General features: G+C 42.5%; 1 protein-coding gene across 1 annotated transcript in view; it reads right to left on the reverse strand.

The window, feature by feature from the left end:
• Positions 1–20,515, reverse strand: part of COL23A1 (collagen type XXIII alpha 1 chain) — a 175,598-nt gene that overhangs the window by 42,257 nt on the left and 112,826 nt on the right. Inside the window, exons 3-4 of the mRNA XM_050979691.1 lie at positions 8,401–8,445; positions 5,529–5,536 (exon numbers count right to left, since the gene is read on the reverse strand). Coding sequence (XP_050835648.1) covers positions 5,529–5,536; positions 8,401–8,445 — 53 coding nt within the window. The remainder of the gene's footprint in view (positions 1–5,528; positions 5,537–8,400; positions 8,446–20,515) is intronic.

Consider the following 20,515-nt stretch of genomic DNA (forward strand, 5'->3'; position numbering starts at 1 on the left):
AGGAGAACAACAGATTTGGATGTGGTGGCACAGCCAAAGGCACGTCTGAACATTTGAAAGGAGGAGTTGACACATTTTCAACTATTACCCCTTCAAACAACTATTTCCCCATAAATTTTCTGGTTGCATTGGTAGGAATGCTCATTATTCTACCCATGACTTCAAAGAAAGAAGCAAGCAAGCTATGGTTTTCCCTCTAGCCCCCCTTGTGAGGCAACCAAACCCATATTAAATGCTGGAAACACAATAGATAAGAAAAGCAAGACAGAGCTTTAGAACCAATAAACCCAGTAACATGTTAAATATTAGTACAGCACTCTTTTTGTTAAATAGAGGCAGACTAAAGAACTCTTTAAAGGGAAAACTCCTTTTTACTGAATATTTTCTGAGTTTAAAATTAGTAGAAGTCCCTTGGGGCAGCAAGTTAAACATTTTAAAATTCCCCCCACAATTTGTCTACAATCACGAAAAAAAAAAATCCAGCAGCATCTGGTAATGATTTTGTTTCCAGACACACCTCTACTAAAAAATGCTGTGCTTTTGCAAGGACACTGAAAGGCAGGGGAAGGGGAAGCCTTAACTTTGTTGATCCAACAGTAAAATCCACGATACTTACTGCAGGTCCTGGAAAACAAAAGAAAAACAAAGAAAAAAAGAGTCAATTACACAAAAAAGTACAATCTGACAAAGCAACAGAAAGCAGGAACCAACACCAGAATGATTTAGGACTCTTCAGTCCAATTCCCACATGATGACTTTGCAGACACACTCAGCCCCATCTCACCTGTGCTGCTGGCACAGCAGTACTGACAGGGGTGCAAAACCACTTTTTCCCATCTTTTTCACAGTGTGACTTTTTCCTCTCCCCCCACAAGACCCTGGGCACAACACAGGGCAGGACCCATCTGCAGGGCATCAGGGCCTTGGGCACCACCTGTGGCCAGCAGAAAGGAGACAGACGTGGCCATAAAAATGTGAACATTTTTATTAATAAAATCGATATTTTCACCATGGACCTTATTTATCCTTTGGGTAATGCAGGAGGAGCAGGAGAGAAGCTCTCAAAAGCCAGAGGAGTTGTGTGGTAGGGACTTGACAAGGGCAGTGCTGCTGCTTCCACAGTCCCCAAATGTTTCTGTTGGATGCTCCCACCTCTCCCTGACCTCCAAACATGTCACACAGCCCCAGGGCCCTGTGTCACCCCCATGTGCCTCTGCTCCTGTTCCCTGTGCCACCCCCATGTACCCCTGCTCCTGTTCCCTGGGCTCCTGCTCAGTGCCTCAGCTCTAGAGAAATTCCCATCACACCCAGGTCAGGCTTTGGGGGCCAGGGGCACAGTCTGAGGCTGGCTCTAACAGCAGTAGGAAAAGAAACATTCTCCAGAATCCCCCAGCAGGGCAGGGAGTTCACCACAGCCACACCAATTTCTGCACTTTTCCCACTGCTTGCCCCAGCTGGTGCTGCACTGAGGTGAGCACTGAGCCCTGATCCAATGCAATCCATGTTGCACTCCTGTTCATGAGGCAGCCTATAGCTCTGTTTGGGATTTCTTCATGCTCTGATTCTTGCCTGATCAAAACCAGAAACTAGAAGCACAATTAGAAAAGAAAAAAAAAGTGGGAAAGCTTAAAATGGAGGCAAAAAAAAAATTAAAAAAAGCTTTGTTCATCTATGTTATTCAACAATATTATTCAAGAAGCATATTTCAAGTCAATGCCTTTTCAAGGATTTTAAAATTAATTTTAAAATCAAAAACATCTCCAAGTTGAATTAAATAAAAACCAAGCAAGCCTAAGAATGAGGGGTGGCAGCAAGTAATGGCTGGCAGTGCACCAAGAGCCATCCCACTGACCTGTGTCTGTCACCTGGAGGGGGTCAGTGCCACACAGCCATGCCTGGGGCAGGGACAGCCTCTAGGCCAGGAACACAGGGGCTTAACTTGCTCTCCTTGGTTTAATTTCTTCTGAATACAGAAGCCAGTGGCTCTATGCCAATTTATTAACTGAGAATCATAAACCTGATTTATTAACTCACTTACACCAGGCTACCCACAAGAGCCCTTTTGTGGAAAAGTCAAGACTTAAGACTCAAAGAAGTGGGCAGGAAATTATTTTAATATGGGATTTCAATCATGTACCAATTATAATCTCTTTGGAATTTGTTGCCTACTTTCCTTTTTCTCAGCTACCGTTTTTTTCTCCCCAACATGTGCAGCCAAGTGCTCTTATAAAGTGCTTCCTCCTCCCAAATTCAGGAATCAGTCAAAGGGGAGGGTCTGTAAATGCACCTCTGGATGCTCTCCAGCCCCATCAGTGGAGTTACACCAATCTTTCACTGTGCTGTTGGCCAATTGAGGCTAAATAAATCTTCATTAAGGCATAAAGTTAAACCTATTGAATTGATCTCTCCTCCTAAGTACAACAGAACTTTCTGGTTTGTGTTTTTCAACAGCCCAGCCACAAGACACTTGTTTCCTATGGAAAAAAGTCAAATATTTTTGCAATTCAACAATAAATAAAGAAGTTGATTCTGTACCCAGGGGCTGCCCCTCATCCAGCCATCTCATCATTGTGGGCACATTGCACAAGATTTATGCTCTTTTCAAAGAAATTTGCCAGAATTTACTGCTAATAATTTTGACTGGCAATAATCAGTTTGAGAGGCTGCAAGGAAGAATGAAAGAACTTGGAAATTCTTCCAACAACAAATAAAAGTTGGAAACAGCCTTTGTGTACTGAAAACTACGTGACAAATTAACTTGGGGGCTGATTTCAGAAGGAAGAGGTGAAAGACAAAAATAACCTGCAAATGCAGAGATTTTGGCCTATGATTGATTTACCTGAACAGGGAGGATGCTGCTGTAACCAGGAGTGAACACCCTGTGCTCAAGCATGCAAGGGCATGGAGATGTTTGGAAGCACAAAAAGATTCTTTAAGAACATGCACAGCTGTGCTAGCAGGAGGTGAATATCAAAACTCATTAAAAATTAATGACCCAGATTTCCTGATTGACCAACATGAATGTTATTTTGTCTATCCAAAGCCCGAGTGGGTCACAGCAGCATCATCCCCAGCAGAACACAAACATATGGGAAATGACAGGTCACAGTAATTTATTTCCAAGTATTTTTTCAGCTTGGAAATTTTGGGATAAGATGATATTTCTGTTCAATCTGCAAGTCATTTATCATGCAAGCTCTCCTGCCATGAGAGGAAAGAGCCAGGCAGGGGAAACAAAACCAGCCAGACATTTCCAACAGCTCAGGAAGAGTCAGAGGGGATTTTGCTGCAACACTAAAGGGCAAATAGCCCATCCCCAAGGTAGCAAACATGCATCTATGGCCACCTGAAGATGTGAAAAAAATATAGTAAAAAAAACTGTATTAATTCATGGCTATGTGTATTTAAACACAAGCACTATGTATATACATAAATATAGAGCTATTAATTTGGGGTGCTGTAAGGGGAATAACAGAGCCAGGGGAAACAACAGGTAACAACTGCTACAGCCATAAGAAGCCACAGAATCTGGGAAAAACTTTATTTGTCACTGTGTGCTGACCTCTAACTCCTACCTATGCCTCATTGTTGGGGCACACAGGGAATATGCTCTCCTAGCAGAAGCTCATTACTGAGAGCCAGATTAGATTTTTCCTGAAGTTCAGCAGAAGAATTCCTTGGGTATGAGATTGTCACAGGCAGTTCACAGTGAGAAACAGGGGGAGCAATAGAAATCCCCAAATAGATACAGTTCTCTGTGTGATTTACCCACATGCAGCCCCATGTGTACTTACTGAATAACAACAACTGTGTATTTACAATTTTCCATTCAACCACAAGGCTAATGGGTTTGAAAGCATAAATCTTGATATGCATAATATGGGATTTCAAGTATATATAGGGCTGGGAGAGAAATAAACCTTCCCTCCATAGAAATCACATTGTGTTTTCCTTTTAAAAAAGCTTTAGATTCCTTCTTGTTCCAAATCAGGATATTTGCACAAACAGAATACCTGTAATATAAAAGCCCTCCCAAACTAACAAAAACCCCTTTGAATTAAATCTTTGTTAGAAGTTCAAATTAAGGCAATACCTGCAGTGTAATGTAAAGAAAAAGAAAACATTGTGGGTGGTGGGCAGAAGACTTCTATCCCATAGCAAAATTTCAATGCATTTCCCCAAAACCTGCTTTTGAGATGAAAACATTTTATAAACAAAGCTTTTTCTGCCAGAAACAGAAATAATGCCAAGTGAGGATTTTCCAATGAAAGAACACTTCATAAAAAAAATGCCCTCTCTGGCCCACCTGTAAAGGGAATTTTGTGCCAAACCAGCCCATGTTTATCCCCCTGGGCTGTAGCTGTGCACTACTGATGCAAACAGCCCAGCACCCCAGCCATCAGCTTTGGGTGTTCGTGTCCTGGGGCAGCTCTTGCTTCATGTGAGGAGAGCAGAGCCTTACTCAGAGACTTGCCAAGCTGAATATTTAATGTAAATTGTCTCTAGGTTTATTTTGAGAGATTTTGAGGTTTTGGATCAATCATCAAGCCAGGGAAAGAAAGGAGAATGATATTCCAAGGGACAGGAACATCATCTCCCACCATCTAGTCGTGCAAAGCCTTTGAACCAATATTCCAACTAAGCTCCCAAATCCTGGATCCTGTTCCTCCATCCTTCAGGAACACCCCAGCATGGCTCAATCTTTAAAACAATAAACACAAAGCCCTGTGAGGGTTGTGCATCCCTACCCCATCCTGCTCACACAGCACCAGCTGGCAGCAAGAGGGGAAGCAAAACCTCCCAGGTCCTTGGCAAAAATCCGTGTGATTTCACAAACGCTCACTCCAGCAGTTGAACTGTGTCCTCACTGGGACATATCACATTGGGAAAATAAGCTAACATGACATTAAACCTGATTTTGCCTTTGGCAAGCAAAAGGAACTGCATCTGAGATGAGCAGGCTGGCTGTCAGGGCCAATCATGACAGCAAGTGCTGCAAAACCTTTCTTCCACCCCACAGTGAGAGAAGGCTGAAAATCCCACATAAAATTGTATTAAAATTTGTTTTTCTTTCTATAGAGCGCTTCCATGGGTGGGTGCACATGACTCTTCAAGGCTGTGCTTGCTTTCCAGCTGGAAAAGAAACTGCTGATGATCATGTGCAGGGGCCCTTGTGTCTGTCCTGGCAGGGTGGGATGGAGCTCAGGACCTGCTGGACCAGACCAAACAATCAAAGTGACATCCCCCAGGGAAGCTGCTGCTGTGAATTTTCTGGCCTCGTGGTAGCAACAGTGGGATAAATTGGTTTTTAAAAGCAGCCTTTTTTGCAGTGGCTGTGCCCAGCCCCAGGACTGCTCCTCTGCTGCAGCAGTGATTCCCACAGGGCCAGATGATGGAGAGAGTAAACAAAATGGGTTGGATGGAGCCATTTGACTCAGTTACTCCCTGGTTTGCTCAGCTGGGCTGAAGGTGGCAGAAGCACTCCCCAGGTACTTGATCTTTGTGTCTGAACTCAGGGAGGGGATGACAGGGGGACCTTTGTGCCACCATAGGGAGCTGGAGCTGCCACCAGAGATGGAAGCCCAAAGGGAGGCTGGGGTTTAGTTCAGCCCCCTCTGCCCTCCAGGGCTACCCAGGGGGAAACTTGTTGCCTTTATGTTTCTCTACAGCAAAATAAACCATCAGCCCAGAGGCAAGGCCCCAGCAGGACCCACTGCCTGCCCTGGGCAGGTTCTGGGGGCAATAGGGTTCACCCCATTGGGTTAACAAGTGTTTTCTGAAGCATGTGCAGCCAAGCTTCTCCCATGTCCAAATGGTCTAAATAGGTAATTTTTTTTTTTTTTTTTTGCCAGAAATGGTTTGAAAATTAATCTTTTATGGTATGGTACATATCTGTGGAAGAGAGCAGTTGTCCCAATGTGTTTTCATGATGATGAATTCTTAGTTTAGAGAAACAGAGCTGGAGGATTAATTTATTTCATCTGAATCCATCATGGCAGAAGAAAAAAGCAAAATTCAGTCTTGGTTTAGATCAACAAGAGGGTGTGATTAAAAGGGACAGGAGTATCTCTTAACAGTTTCTCTGCTTGTTTCATAGAGATATACATTGAAAGTTTCAATATAATCTGAAAAGCTTTTTCGACATGACTATTTCAACAAAGGCCAAAGAAAACCACTTCCCTTGGCAGAGCTGAGCCTTCTGGCTCTTCAACAGCCTTTGTCTGGAGGCTGTGAAGCCCTAACCAGGCAGGGTCCCTGGGGAGGGACACCAGCATGCTACACAAACAAAGTTTTATTCACATTTATCAGCTGTAGGGAAGGAACAAGGGCCCAGTTTATGTGTGGTCAGGTTCTCAAACAGATATAGAAATATATATTCAAGTTATCTGGAGAAACAAACATCAGTCAGCTCAGCCAAAAGCAACACACAGCAGGATGCCTGCTCCCTGTGTATCTGCAGTGGGGCAGTGCAGGCTCTGCACTGCATTCCTTGGATTGCACTGGGGTGACCCTTGGAGCCCCACTGTGTGCCTGTGTGCAGTGGGTGGCAGCTCCACTCTTCTCCATTTTCCTCCACAATTACAGAAATTTTAAAAAGTTATTACTAAGGTTTGGAAATTTTTATCATCAATAATAATTTTCTTCTTTTCTTATTTTTTTTTTTCTTTTATAGTGTTTGTTTTCTTGCTGGCTCTGCATTGATTCCCTGGCAGCTTTCTGCTTCATCAGAGGGATGCTCAAGTGCATTTGCAGATGTGTCACAACATGAAGGAAATTGCTGCTCTTCAAAAGTTTTGCATGAAGCAGGGAGAAGAGATAAGGGCATGTGTGAGCCCAGTGTTACCTCCCAGATTTTTGTATGGACCAGAGACACATCGTGCACAGTGTTTATATGAATGCCTGCATATAAAACCAGACCCACTGGCTGACCTCTCCAGCTGCCCTTGCTAGAATGCTGTATTCCACTGTGCTCCTTAAAGCCCTTAGGTGATATTTAAAAAAAACCCAAGAAAATAATCAAAGCTGTCTGGTGACTGCTCCTACAGCCTGGCTGCTGGGAAAATGAAACAAATTAACAAAGCTGTCTGGGCTCCACCTCCACCCCATCAGCACCTATCCCTTGGCCAGGAGTAAATCCCTGATGCTTCAGGAACAAAATATCTCAGAAAACCCCTAATGCACTCAGGAATACCAGCAGTGGAAGAGAAGGTAAATGCCTGCCTTTTTTGTCCCTCAGTCCAGGAGTTCAGGTGCTGCTGCTGGTGTGCAGCACATATCCACTCAATTCCCTTTCCTCAGAGTTAAAAAAAATTGTTTAAAATATTGGTGATCAGAAAGTTATGCTTCCCTTTTTGAAATCCCAGTTGTGAATTTTCAATAGCAAGAGGCAGCAGAGAACAGAATTCAGCCTCCTCACTAAATGAAAATCCACTGGCTCCCGTTCATTCTATCAGAGTTCAAGAACCTAAGAGCTGGGATATGTAATTTCATGTGCTGCTTTCTGGCACAGTGAGGCAATCCCAAAAACTGCCTGGCTCTCTGGGCACTTCCCAGTCTATTTCCCTGAGAAAGAGCAACACCAGCTGCATCTCTCCCTTCTCCAGCAGCACTCAGACCCAAGAGCAGAATGCAAACAGCACCTCTCCCCAGCTGAAACAGGGCAGTCCTTTCCCATTTCAGAGACAAAGCCCCAGACTTCACCAGATACACTGAAGTGACAGAGACACAGAATTACAGCTCAAATGAACCCCCAGCAAGGCTGCCCTGTGGTTTCAGCCAGGCTGAGGGCACACTGATGCTCAGGGGAGGTGCCCAGGGCTGGTGGCTGAGGTTTGGTTATCCCTGACTCCCAAATGCAGACACCACCATCCCATGGCTGGCAGGCAGCACAGGGACATGGCCACATGCAGAGAACAAGCCAGTGCACACCTCCCATCCAGCATGGCTGGGGAATTCCCTGTTTCCATGCTCCATTCCCTGTTTCCATGCTCCATTCCCTGTTTCCATGCTCCATTCCCTGTTTCCATGCTCCTTCACTGTCCCTCTTCAGTGTTGGGTGGGGCAGTGATGAGGCTGAATGGTACAAAGAGAAATGGAAGAATGGATAAAAGATCCAACAGCTGCGGGTGTTTTGAGTGGAACTGGTTTTTTGTTTTGATTGGTTGGTTGGTTGGTTGGTTTCTTCCTTTTATGTTTTTTAAATTTGTTTTTGGTTTTTAGGGGTTTGGGAGCTGGTTTTGGTTTGTTTTTATAAAGTTTTTAATAAAACTCTTCATGCCCAGCACACAGGGGTGAGGGAAGCCCCTGTTCCACAGCCTGTTAGATGGAGGTGGCAGGTGGCATTACCCAAAGGCTCCCACCCCCAAGACACCCTGAGTGCCCCTGGCAGGTGATGCTTACCGGGTTCTCCGCGCCGGCCGGGCTTCCCTCGCCTCCCTGGGGGCCCTGTGGGAGGCAGGCAGAGAGCACAGGGTTAGTGATGACCCATGGACAGCCAGCTCAGCAGAGCATCTACCACATGTCCTTCCCTATGGACCCATCTCATGTTTTCCCATCTTTCATAAATACCAAAATAATTAGTAGGCAGCACAATTAAAATACCACTTTTTTTCTCCCACAATGTAATTCCAATGAAAAAAAACCAAGGCAAGCTGGGAAGCAGGTATTGAAGTTATCAGTATTGTAGATAGCAGAGAACCCCAGATCTAACACGATCCAAAATTCTGGAAAAAATCCTTTGCTGAGCAAGCAGCATTGCTGTGCAGTCCTTGCATGCTGCAAATGGCTGTTACAGACTTGCAAGTCACAATATTTAAAGTATTAAAGCAATGAACATGAACCTCTTGATACCAATCATTATCTGAGTCAGAGCTGGTTCTAGCCAACAGCTGACACAGCCTAGGCCTGGTCATACACTTTTAATTTCAGATATAAATCTTGCTTGCATTCTTACCCTAGTGGACAGCAATGGCTAAGGGATCAATAAAGTGTCATAAGTGACAAAATACACTTAATTAAGGAAAAAAAGCACTCAAACAATAAACTCTGATACAGAATACTGCTCCAGCACACACAGAGCATCCATGTCCCTGGAAAAGCCATACCACCACATCCTTCATGCCATTGTGTTGCAGCCTCTCTGCTGCAGCCAGCATTCCTTGCCTGGCACCTGGAAGCATCCCTTCTCCCACACCATGTGCATTACCAGGCTGGAAGAAAAAGCTCCTTTTTGCAGCCTCCTGCAGCAGGCCAGCCAGCTCTGGTGGAGTATTTACTGAGTGACAGCAATATTAACAAAAAGCAAGAACTCGCTTTTTATCTGTGAAACGACACTGCTCCCTCTCCTTTCTGCTGGAAAAGGATGATAAACAAAGACCATTAAATATTTCTGCACTCCTATCAGAATTTCTCCTGTTGCATAAACATTTCTGTGCTCAAATGTGCAACTGCATCTCCAGAATTTCAGCCACAGCCTGGAGTTCTCCTCTTTGAAGTTTGGATACACTGTCCAGCACTCCCCCTCCCCAGCCCACCAGGGAGCTCCAGAGGACCCCCTGCCCTCGCAGGGGCTCCAGTGGGAGCCCAAATCCCACCTGCTCCCTTGCTATGGGATTGGCAACCTGCAGACAGAAGCCCTGGGTACTCACAGATGATTGGTAGAAATGTCTACCACTATTCCTTAAGTAACTTGCTCACAAGTTTCTACAGGGGAGACAAAAAAATCCCCCAACATATTTGCAGCCTCCTTGAAAGCACATTACAGCCAGGAGAGAGGTTTACTTCTTCCACCCCCATGTCCAGCTGCTTTGGAGAGGAACCACAGCTCTGATGAAGCACCTTTTTCAACCTTGGAGACCAGTGGTGACTGAGCAATTAAGGCCCCTCTACCTGCACCACCCTCTGGGCTAATTCTGGGGGTCTGACCTGCAGGCAGAGCCTGAGCCTCAGCAGCTTCCAGCCTCCTTTGGAGTGCAGGGGGTGCTTTAAACACCAGCCTTGCTTAATCCTTCCCTGCCTTGCCAAGGATTCCTCCTGGATCTGTTTAATCTAAGCTCAGTAACCATTCTGCTTTCACTCCTCCTGGCAGAAAGCACAGGCTGCTCCCTAGGGAGGAGGAAATGTCCTAATGGAGGTGCAGGAGAGGGAGGCCAAGTATCTAAACAAGTGAGTAATGGCTTGGTATTGATGCTTTTAGGCAGCTTAAAGGAGAGTTGATATCAAAGGGTGGATGAACAGAGCTCCCACATAAAGCTTGGGTTGGAGCCATTCAACTGAGAATGTGAGAAACCTGTAAGAAACCAAAGATTCTGTATAAAAAGGATAAAATATTGTATAAAATACAATGTTGGGTTTTTTTAATAAGTTCAAGGAATTTCTTAATACTTCACACCACATGGGAAAAATTGACTCTTGCCTACACCAACACAGGCTGTCCAGAGAGAGAATGGATATCCCATCCCTGGAAACATTCAAAGTCAGGTTGGATGGAGCTTTGACTGGCCTGACCTAGCTGAAGATGTCCCTGCTCATTTCAGGGGGATTGAACCAGATGGCCTTTAAAGGTCTCCCTTCCAACCCAAACCATTTTGTGATCTTAAAATTCTTTCCCTACAGTCTTCCAGGAAATCTGTAAAGTGGGTGCAGCACATGGAATTCCAAATATATTTTAGAGATATTGCTTGTGGCAAGTGAGATAAACCAAAATTGGGAGAGGAAAAAATTTAAAAACCATTCTCATCTGTTTTACTTGCTGGTTTTATCTGAAAGTAATTTGATTTTTTTAACAAAAGTAGCATTTTGCAAACCACATCTAGAATCCTGCTGCTATTCAGTAGCTGGGTTAGGAAATGCTTCTGAGGAGAAAAAAATTTGGTGGGAGTTAAAAGAGGAAATATCAAACCCAGTATTTACTTTGGGCAAGAGTTGCTAGTGTCAATTCTGTGGTGCAGCTGGGGGTGAGCAGGACAGAGACCTCCCAGCTCCCACAGGAGAGGGCAGGACAGAGGAGAAGCCCAGGAGTCACTAATGCCATCTGCAACCCCAAACTCTGCAGATGTGATAATGTCTATGCTCAAAACAACTGGAAATTACTATTGTAGCAATTTCTAGCTTATTCTGGGCTCTCAGCTTTAGATACTGCTTAATGAACCAGGCATCAAGAGAATCCATATTACCCCTCCTGTTTTCAACCCCTTTAAGAAACTACAAAAGAAATTAAGGAGGCCTGGAAATCTGCTGGAAGATGAATGTTCCCTGTAATCTGTTACCTAATGGCTCCATCTCCCAAGACCTCGCAGTCTGATGTTTGTTCAATAGAATTAAGATTCATGTTGCACTAAAGTAAATTGGGCAATGGCTGAGTCTTTTCTTCTAACTGTGCCAGCCCCACTGTATCAGTTCTGGAGCCCTTTATTTACATTGTTATGAAAGAGAGTTTTGGAGTGGAGAATGAATACAAAGCATAACAGTCTATTTTTAAACAACTTGTCACGTTCAAGCTAAACAGCCTTAATCCAGGGCATAATATGCAACTTCTGACAATACCATAAGTTTCCCAGTAAGATGATAGATTTAATAACCCAAAGACAAAGAAAGAGAATGAAATATATTGCTATTTGAAAATATTATGAGGAAGAGATGATGGATGTATCTAAAGAACAGCTCCTCAGAAACAAGGTAAAAAGTTCATAGTAAACACTCACAATTGCTGGGTAGCAGCCACTTATGTCATCTACTGTGAGCAAGTAAATGAAATATTAAAAATCAGCATCACTTTATTATTCACATATTATTCACAAACCCATGTCCTTGTCCACAGTACAATAAATAACCTTTGTTTGAACTAATTTACCCATTGCAAATTGGGCTGCTCAATGAACACCATAATCCATCAACACCAAGGAGAACAGGCAGTATGTGTGTTTAATGCCTTTTTATCCCCTGTAATTAAACCAAATCTAGTCCTTGACCCATGTTCCCATGGCTGGGAGGCTGTACTGCTGCCTCCCAGCCCTTCAGCTGGATGGATAAATTTCTGCCTGGGCAAATTACTGTTGGGCACAAGGTAAAATCAATGTTTGTCAAGGACAAAGTGAGTTTAAAGGGTTAGCAAGAAAGGGAGTCCAGCAAAACCTTGCTGAATACCAATGCTCTGTTAAATGTTCTGCCAGTGAAGCACATTTTAGCCAGGAACTTGTGGCACCAGCTTGTGTCCTTCCCTTCCATTTCTCCTACACACCACCCTTTTCCACTGAGAACACTTACACAGAGATGTTCCACAAACCTGGCTCCATCTCTTCCTTCAAGCCATGTGCTGCTGAGACTTCTCAGGGAATTTTTTTTTTGGTTATGTTGATCCAAAGAAGTAGTTGAGAACAGCATTCAAGTAAAAACTTTGGCCAAGTGAAACGAAGAACCTATCTTAGCAGATCTGTAAACCAGAGGGTTTTTTTCCCTTGCAAGCACAACACAGTGAACTGATCATGTTGTGAAATCTCAATCATAAATATTAGGTTATTTTAGGGCCTTATTTTCTAGAGGAACTCATATCTAACACATTGTGCTCTAACATGGGACTAAGTATTACACCAATTTTACACCACTCATGTGGTTGCACTTAAATGTTTTTTTTTTTTTTCTTTTATGAGCTTCAAATGGTTTAACTTGTTTCCCCTTCTTCCCTTTTGGCATTTTTCAAGTTGTTTTCAATATATCAGCATTTTTTTCACTTAAAAATGAATCAACCAGAAGAATGGCTTGAACAAATTGGTTGGTTCAGCCACTCTCAAGAATAGATTTTTATTTTTTTTTCTTCATATGGCTTCACTTAGAAGGAAGGAGAGCTTTGCAGCAGAGCACCGTGGGGTCTGGTACTGAGCACAAGGAAGGCACAGCCCCAGCCTAGCTGGCTGTTCCTGCACAAAGGCCAATTTACTTTCTTGTTCCCTGAGGAAAGAGTTTATGGTTCATGGGCAGGAGTCAGATGCTGTGATGCTTGCTCAGCTGATACTCATCAGGTGCTCAAGTCAGGCTGTGGCTCTGAGACTGAAGATCTGAGATTAAGCAGTTTTGGGTCACAACACTTTGCATGAACCTTCCTGGCTTTGGATTCCTACAGACCCAAAGACTCAAAGCAAATACCAGGTGCAGATTGGAAACACGCAGCACCTATGCTCTGCAGAAGTTTTTCAAATAAAAGAAAAAAAAAAAGGTAATATCTACATTCATTTCAAATTTGGCCCAAGTGCCCCAAAAGCTCTCTGAAATGCTGGGCTACATTATGTGTTAGCAAAAACCACACAGAAAGCAACCTCTAGTAGTTAGCTGGGGAGAGCTCCTTGCACTTCCATACCTGACTGAGTTGCTTTCAAGGTACAAAAGAAGCAAGAAATTGTTTTCATTCTTAGACCTTCAAAAGCATCTTCCTCATGATGCATTGGGGAGCTGTGCTCAGCCTCAGGGAACAAAGCATCCACCCCAGGAACCAAACTGGAATATTGCTGCTGCTATTGGGATAATACAGGGCAGTACTCAAAATCTGTTTTCACTGAAGCACCTCAGGACCTCAGCACCAAAGGTTTACAGCCTCAAACTCTTCTTTACCTACAGCTGAGCTAAAATGGGGGTACCCCCAAAATAAGGGATCTCCAGGAAGGGATAGGGTGTAGATTTAAATTGTTCCAACAAGATGCAGCAGAGCAAATCCAAGCCCCAAATCTAACATTCAGCCGAATGATAGAGCCTGCACACAAGGTGTAGTAGCTTGAGGTGACACAGTGTTTCAAGACCAGGGAGGAATTTAGGGTGTTTAAGTGTTTTTTAACCTGTAGCTAGAAAAGTCCCCTCTTGCCCTGGGTGGATGCTTGTTGTAAAAGAAATAAAAATAAAATTCAAGCTCATTCAAAGTGTGAAATGACACATGCACACCCACTGAAACCAAAGCCCTGATTTTGCTCCATTTAAAACAACCAAGATGGTGCCACTCGCTCCATACTCTGGATTCCCCACACTCCACCCCTAAATAACTTTTTTCTTTTTTTCCCACACCCGGAGACAGTTTCTTCAAACAGTCAAGTGCATACAACTCTTTTGTTTAGTCATCAGGGCACGAAGATAAACTGGATTTGAGATATAAATTAAGAAGTGACTGGAATAAAGCCACAATTCCACTTACATCAAACATGGGATTTTTCTTCTCTTGTTATGGCTAGCCTTACTCAGGCCATTCCCAGATAATACACTGGCACAGCTGCAGTGCAGGGCAGGAGCAGATGTTTTCAGCACACCCCCCTCTATTTTTAAAACAAGAGGATGCATATTTTGGCAGCTGTGGGAGCTGCTATATGCAAGGTAAAAAAGTTTTCATGGCAGATTTCAGTTTTCCACATCTGCACTGAGACAGCTGCTTCAGTCAAGTCCTGGACAGAGATGGGAACTTTGAACATCTTTCAGAAAGTGTCTATGCACAAACACGCACACAGATTTGGTTTCGTGTTTCTTTCTGAGAACAGTGACCAGCTCTGTTCATCGCCCCCATATGCTCCTGCACACTTAAAACTCTTAGAAAGGTTTAAAAAAACATTCAGGTCACAGTCTCTTCAGAGACTTACTGGTTAGGCAAGTCAGACATAGCTGTACCAACAGGGATCTGGAAAATGAGCACAGACTCATTTTTATTCTATGGATACAAGCTAGAAATCCATGTAGAGATGGAGCTGGGCAACAGAAATGATGCCAAACTCACACTGCATTTGATTGAAATTCATGATCCTTTTATCATCTCCAGTACAGATAATGAAGCAGCACAGCCCAGAAGAGGAGATCAGCAGACACTCTTGAGGTCTTTCTCTTGCTCAAATAATTTCTAACACAAACTCACCTCTGGGAAGAATCTAGAAGTCGCCAGCAACAGATTTATTCAGCAGATGAAGATTGCTCTGCTCAAATCACTAAATCTGCCTGATGAAACACCAGCCTGTTTACCAACACAAGGAGCAGATGCTCATCTCAGGAGCACCTCTACAAGAGGTAGCTGTGTATTTCTTGCAGGAATAAGACAATTTTCTTTCTCTAAGAACTGCAAGACACTTCTGTAAGGTAAGGAAGATAACGAAGCACTTATTTCTTCCTTCAGCTTTCTGTTGCAATCTCACATTTAAACAAGTTTGACAAGTTGGATTACAAAATCTCTTGTGAAACATTCAGATCTGACATAAAGTACTTGGGTTTTGATGAATGGCATCTTCAGAGCACGGAAGTACTCAAAGCTAATGCGTCTTATCTACAATCAGAATTAGCCATTCCAGAGCCAAGATCCCACAGAGAAAAAAAAAAAAAAAATACTCTTTCTGATTTTCAAAATGTGAAAAATGAGAAACCAGCAAATCAAGGCTTTGAGAGCAGGTGAATAACACAGTTATCTAGGGAAGATCCCAGTAACTATAGAGAAGTGTATATATTGGAGACTTTAAGCAAAAAATCACATCCTTTGCATTTAAATGTTTTTCCCACACTTGCAGACACAGTCTGTGGATAATGCCCCTTCTGGCAGGATTTTCCACCCTCATTGTTTCCCAGTTTCCTGTGAAGGGGAGCCCAAGCTGCCATATGCAAACCATAAAGCATCCAAGGGATGGGGCCAAGCACATCCTAAGAACACGCCCACAGCCATCACAGTAATATCACCAAGAGAATTTGCTTCTATGTTACAAATCAAATTCAACATAAAAATCAAAGTTTTCCTGTTTCCAGACTCATCCAACACTGCACTTACAAGTGACTATTTCAGCATCTCTAAAAAACCTGTTAAGTTCTTCCTCCTGTGGTCTTCAAAAGAAACATTTTTCTGCTGTGTAACCCTCTCTCCACCCCAAATCCCCTGCATGTAGAAGGCATTTCCTCCACCTTTATAGGAACTATCTTGTTTTCTGCACCTTATTTCACAAGCATCATCATCTCCATAAAGAGAGAAGATCAGGAATAGCCTGTCAAGCAAATATGAATTCAGCTTCTGGAGCTGTTTCTACTTCCATTATCTGCATTAACCCTTGACCAGGGCTACATGATGCCATATGCTTCAAAAGACAGGGAAAAAGCACATCCTAGTGAAACAGAACCAAGCAAAATGCAAACAGCCAAATCCCCTCCATGTGCATGAAGCCTTGTAAAACATAAGTAAAAGCTGTACAAAGCAAAACTAAAAAAAAAAAAAACCACATCATTTTATCCCAATGACAGAAGTGTCACACAAATAAGCAGCAGTAAGTTACAGATACTAATAAGGTTGTCTGCTTTAAAATAATTTTACCCAATATAAAACATCCAGTGGAACTCCCACACTGTCTTCAATAGAGTTAAGTGGTGGAAGTTAGACACGGGTGATCCTCCTCCCAGACACTCAAATTAAATTGATGTGTGAATTCATTCTGCCCTCAATTATCCAACAAGCAGTTAATCTAAGAATTAGACTCATTTAGGTTGGAAAAGACATCTAGAATCATTAAATCCAGCCATTAATCCAGCACTTCTAAGTCCCTAAATGCCACAGGAAGAGAGCAGACCATCTGCAATCAGACTTGCCAACCCAAGGGAAAAGGAAAAAAAAAGTCTTCTCTCTTAAATAGAAAAAAAATCAATATCAACAAGAACTTGTACACATAACATATACATGCCTCAAGTGCCCTCATTTTTAGTTCCCATTAAATAAGCAATTTGTAGAACAAACAAGTAAATCTCAGCTTTGCCATAAGAAGAATAAGGCTGGGGTCACCCTGTGATTTCTCTGGGTACAGCTAAGGGTGTCACCATCATGGGAGAGGACATGACATTTCTTGGCCTCTGCATTTTTCTTCTCCCTTCTGCTAATATGTTTGCAATAAATCAGACAGGAACTTAAGCTCTAGCTGTACATTTAGAGCACAACTCAAATTCTTTGGAAATTATAACCTTTTGCAAAAGGGCAAGTGCATAACCATATATTTGAGGAATAGTCTCTGCCTAATGCTGTGGGAAATTGTCTTTTTTATAACTAGGAAAGTTCTGTTCTTTGCAGTATTTCCAGTCAGGGGAAGCCTGGAGAGCAGCTGATGAAGAGCACAGCAAAAGTAGAAGAAAAATATTGTGAATAGAAGATCTGAGGAGTAAAATAGTGAAGTAAATCAAAATCCAGAAAGAGCCTTCAAGTGAAATAAAATATCCCTACACATCCTGTCAGACCAGCCTTGCAAAGAGGTACCTTCCTACTTGAGACACCTCCTGGAGGTGAGAAGTCAACCCTCAGTCTTGTGGAAGCTTCTCATATCAGGCCTGAAATTGTAGTGGAAAAAAAAAAGGCAAATGAAGTGATTCCAGTCCCAGAGCAGCAGAAACAATATACTTTGTTCTCACAAATTGGGACCAGGTAGGCTGGCACAAGGTCTTTGGCAAAGAAACAATTTAGCCTCAAATTTGAGACCAGAGCAATAGTATTAGATCACTTACTCAGACTTAAGTTGTGAGCAGCTGTCTGGCTTTTATTTCACACAAAAGCTTATACTGTAAAAGGAATTCCTGGCCCACATTCAGATGCTATATTTGCTCATAAGCAGTGTTTCTCATTTGAGTCCTGATAATGCAATGAAATCAGTGATGAAAAATTTTTACAGAAGAGTTGCAGAGGAAAAAAAAAGTTCTTTAGAAGTACTTGGGTCTTGTTCTTTGCTAAAATTAACTTCTTATTTTAACTGAGAATATAATTAAAAGTACAAGTGTCTTCTCTCCCTGCTGACCTTGGGCAAACACCAGATTGACTGTGTGTAAACAATTTGCTTTCCCACCCATCTGAGATCCTTCCAACAAAGGAATACATGAACTCTATGAAAAATTCAGTTTCCATTCTATAGCAGAACCAGCACGTGCTACAGCCATGTTCACTCCCCAGAAAGAATATGGAGTTTCCTGTAGCTGTGGGAATGATCAAAACAATATAATCCCTTTTACTGCCATGTACCTGACCTACATTGCACAGCTTCCAGCAGAAATTAGCTGAGGCAGTCACAGTTAAAACTGCCAGATGAGACCTAAATGGCCACACTCATAAGCTCTAATAAATAAAAGCAATTAATGACTAACTGAAGAGCAGCATTTGTATATCCATTTAAAGAATTAGGCTTCCATCCATAATGCTAATCTGTGTCAAGTCTAAATTTAATTAACAAGCAGGAGCATGATAGCTAATACAAAGGAAATGATTAGGGAAAAAAAGAAAAAGAAAGAGAATAAAATCAAAGTGCACTTTCAGTCTGGGTAGAGGCAATAATTGCAGAAGTCTCTGGGCATCCCCATGAAATATAAAAGTGCTCCAGAATTTAATCACAACTTTCATGGGAAGGCAAGACAGCTCCAACCTAAGATACCTGGGCACAGAGACATGGAACCTCCACGGACCAGGCTGCAGAGACAGCTCAGGGTGAAGGGTGCTCACTCCAGGCTGGGAGTGGGGACCGTAAAGGACGTGGTTGGCAATGGGGCTGAGTACAGAACAGCTGCAGGAAAAGCAGAATTTAAAAATGAGGTGTATCAGCATGTACAAAAGCAGAGTTAAGATACCAGAGAGCCTGCTGACACTTCTCTGGCACAGGCCATGCCTCAGAGGTGGGGAACAGGAGCAATTAGTGAAATGGGATGAGCCAACACTCACGAATTTGCAAAGGCAGACCCTGTTACAGCCCCTTCCTGCCATGTTCCTGGCCTGCTCTGGCCCAGAATTCAGTGGCTATGGCTGTTTCTATTGAAGTGCAAAGAGGGGATGATTTATTGCCCACACATCTGGGAAATGTTTCAGTAACAAGTTCATTTTAGACCAAAGTCTTCTGGGCCAATGTGCTGCACCACAAGGTGTGTCCAAGCACGTGCCTGAGCTGATGCCTTTCTGAGACACAGGTACAGTGTGGAGCTCTGCAAGTGCACATTAAACCCACAGATTACCAAAAGGAACACTGTAATTTGCCTAATCAGGTAATTTGTCTACTCAGTGCATCTTATTTGATGACCAGTCTGGTTTATCTGAGCTCCCCAGTCTGGCAAACAGCTCAAAAAGCCATAATTAAGTGACTGATTTTGCTCAGCTGCTTCTTCCAGATGCTTAGTTCATTACCAATTACCCAAATGCATCTTTCAGAGGTACCTAGATCATTTTCAGCTCCAGAGTTTCAGTTGTCTGTAAAGCAGTAGTCTATAAATATTTTTACATTACAGCCAAATCTATTCTTTCCCATTTTAAAGTTAAAAAAAGCAGGATCAATAGGACAGAAAAGCAGCAGCATGGGAGGTGTACAGCATTTTCCTTTTTTAATAGTGAAAAGCATCTTGAAGATCAAATGGAAAATTTAAATTATTTCTGACAATCCCAAGGTGCAAATTTTTACCTGTGGATACTTGAATTGTGTCATTTGTGCTTTTTAAAGCTCAGCTAAACAAATGCTGGATCTCTAATTTAACTTACCAAATGATATCCAGGAAAGGTTCAAAGGTTTAGCAGAGATGAGGTATTGCTGCTCTTTAAACACTGAGATGAGATGAAAAGAAAGAGGCAATTATTCTGAGCAAAGCTATCCAATATGTTACTAAGTTTGGATAAGACCATCAGTTTCCACTTGTATTTTAAAGAGTCCAAGTTTGGGAAAAACAGCACAAAACATGGCAAGGGAAGGAAACCAAGCCAGAAAAATATGAAAGGGAAAGACAAGAAGCATCTGACTTTTTTTGGTTTGGTGTTAAGGACAAGGGCAGTGTTGGGATCATATAGACCCAGGAGAGACAGAAAGACCTTTTGGCACAGTAAGGGACCAAAGAGAATCAATGAGTGAGATTTCACTTTCCAAATATGTCAGTTTGAGACTTGGTTGAAGCATTTTATCATTTTATGAGCATTTTTTTCCCATAGACCATTATTTTCTTACTCATGTGCTCTAGGTACTATGCAAAGACTTTTGCCAACCCTCCAAGTTTACCTTGTTCTCGAAAGACAATGAAAAATGGCAGGTTTCTCCTCAAAGTGAAGCAGCAGGGTTGGCCTTCATCTTACATTGATTAATATATGATGCCTATTGCTGGATCTTTCCAAGATTTTAACTGAAATCAGACCTGGATTTTAAATGCAACACACTAAGTCAAATCCTGCTTTCAATTTTGCTTTCTGGATTCCAGGATACATTTTTGCACTACTGATGTCCTGGATGTAATTTCACCTGAGGATCGAAAAGTATTTCAAGAAGAAACCTTGAGAGTCTTGTATGAATGTAGATATATTGCCACTGAATTCTGAAATGGAGTTAAAAGAAACCTTTAAAAGGGCAGTTAACCATATAGTGAAGTGTAGCAGATGGAAATTAACACTGAAAGCAGAAAAAAAAAAGCAAATACTGGTAGGGGTCACAGGATTGCAGTGCTTTCAAAACCATTGCTTCAGATGGTGTTTTTTCTCCTAACAGATGAAAATTTTCTAGGACATCTGGCAGATTCCTCCAAGAATTTTGTT

Source organism: Serinus canaria, chromosome 13 (genome assembly GCF_022539315.1).
Source record: "Serinus canaria isolate serCan28SL12 chromosome 13, serCan2020, whole genome shotgun sequence".
NCBI classification, from domain to species: domain Eukaryota; kingdom Metazoa; phylum Chordata; class Aves; order Passeriformes; family Fringillidae; genus Serinus; species Serinus canaria.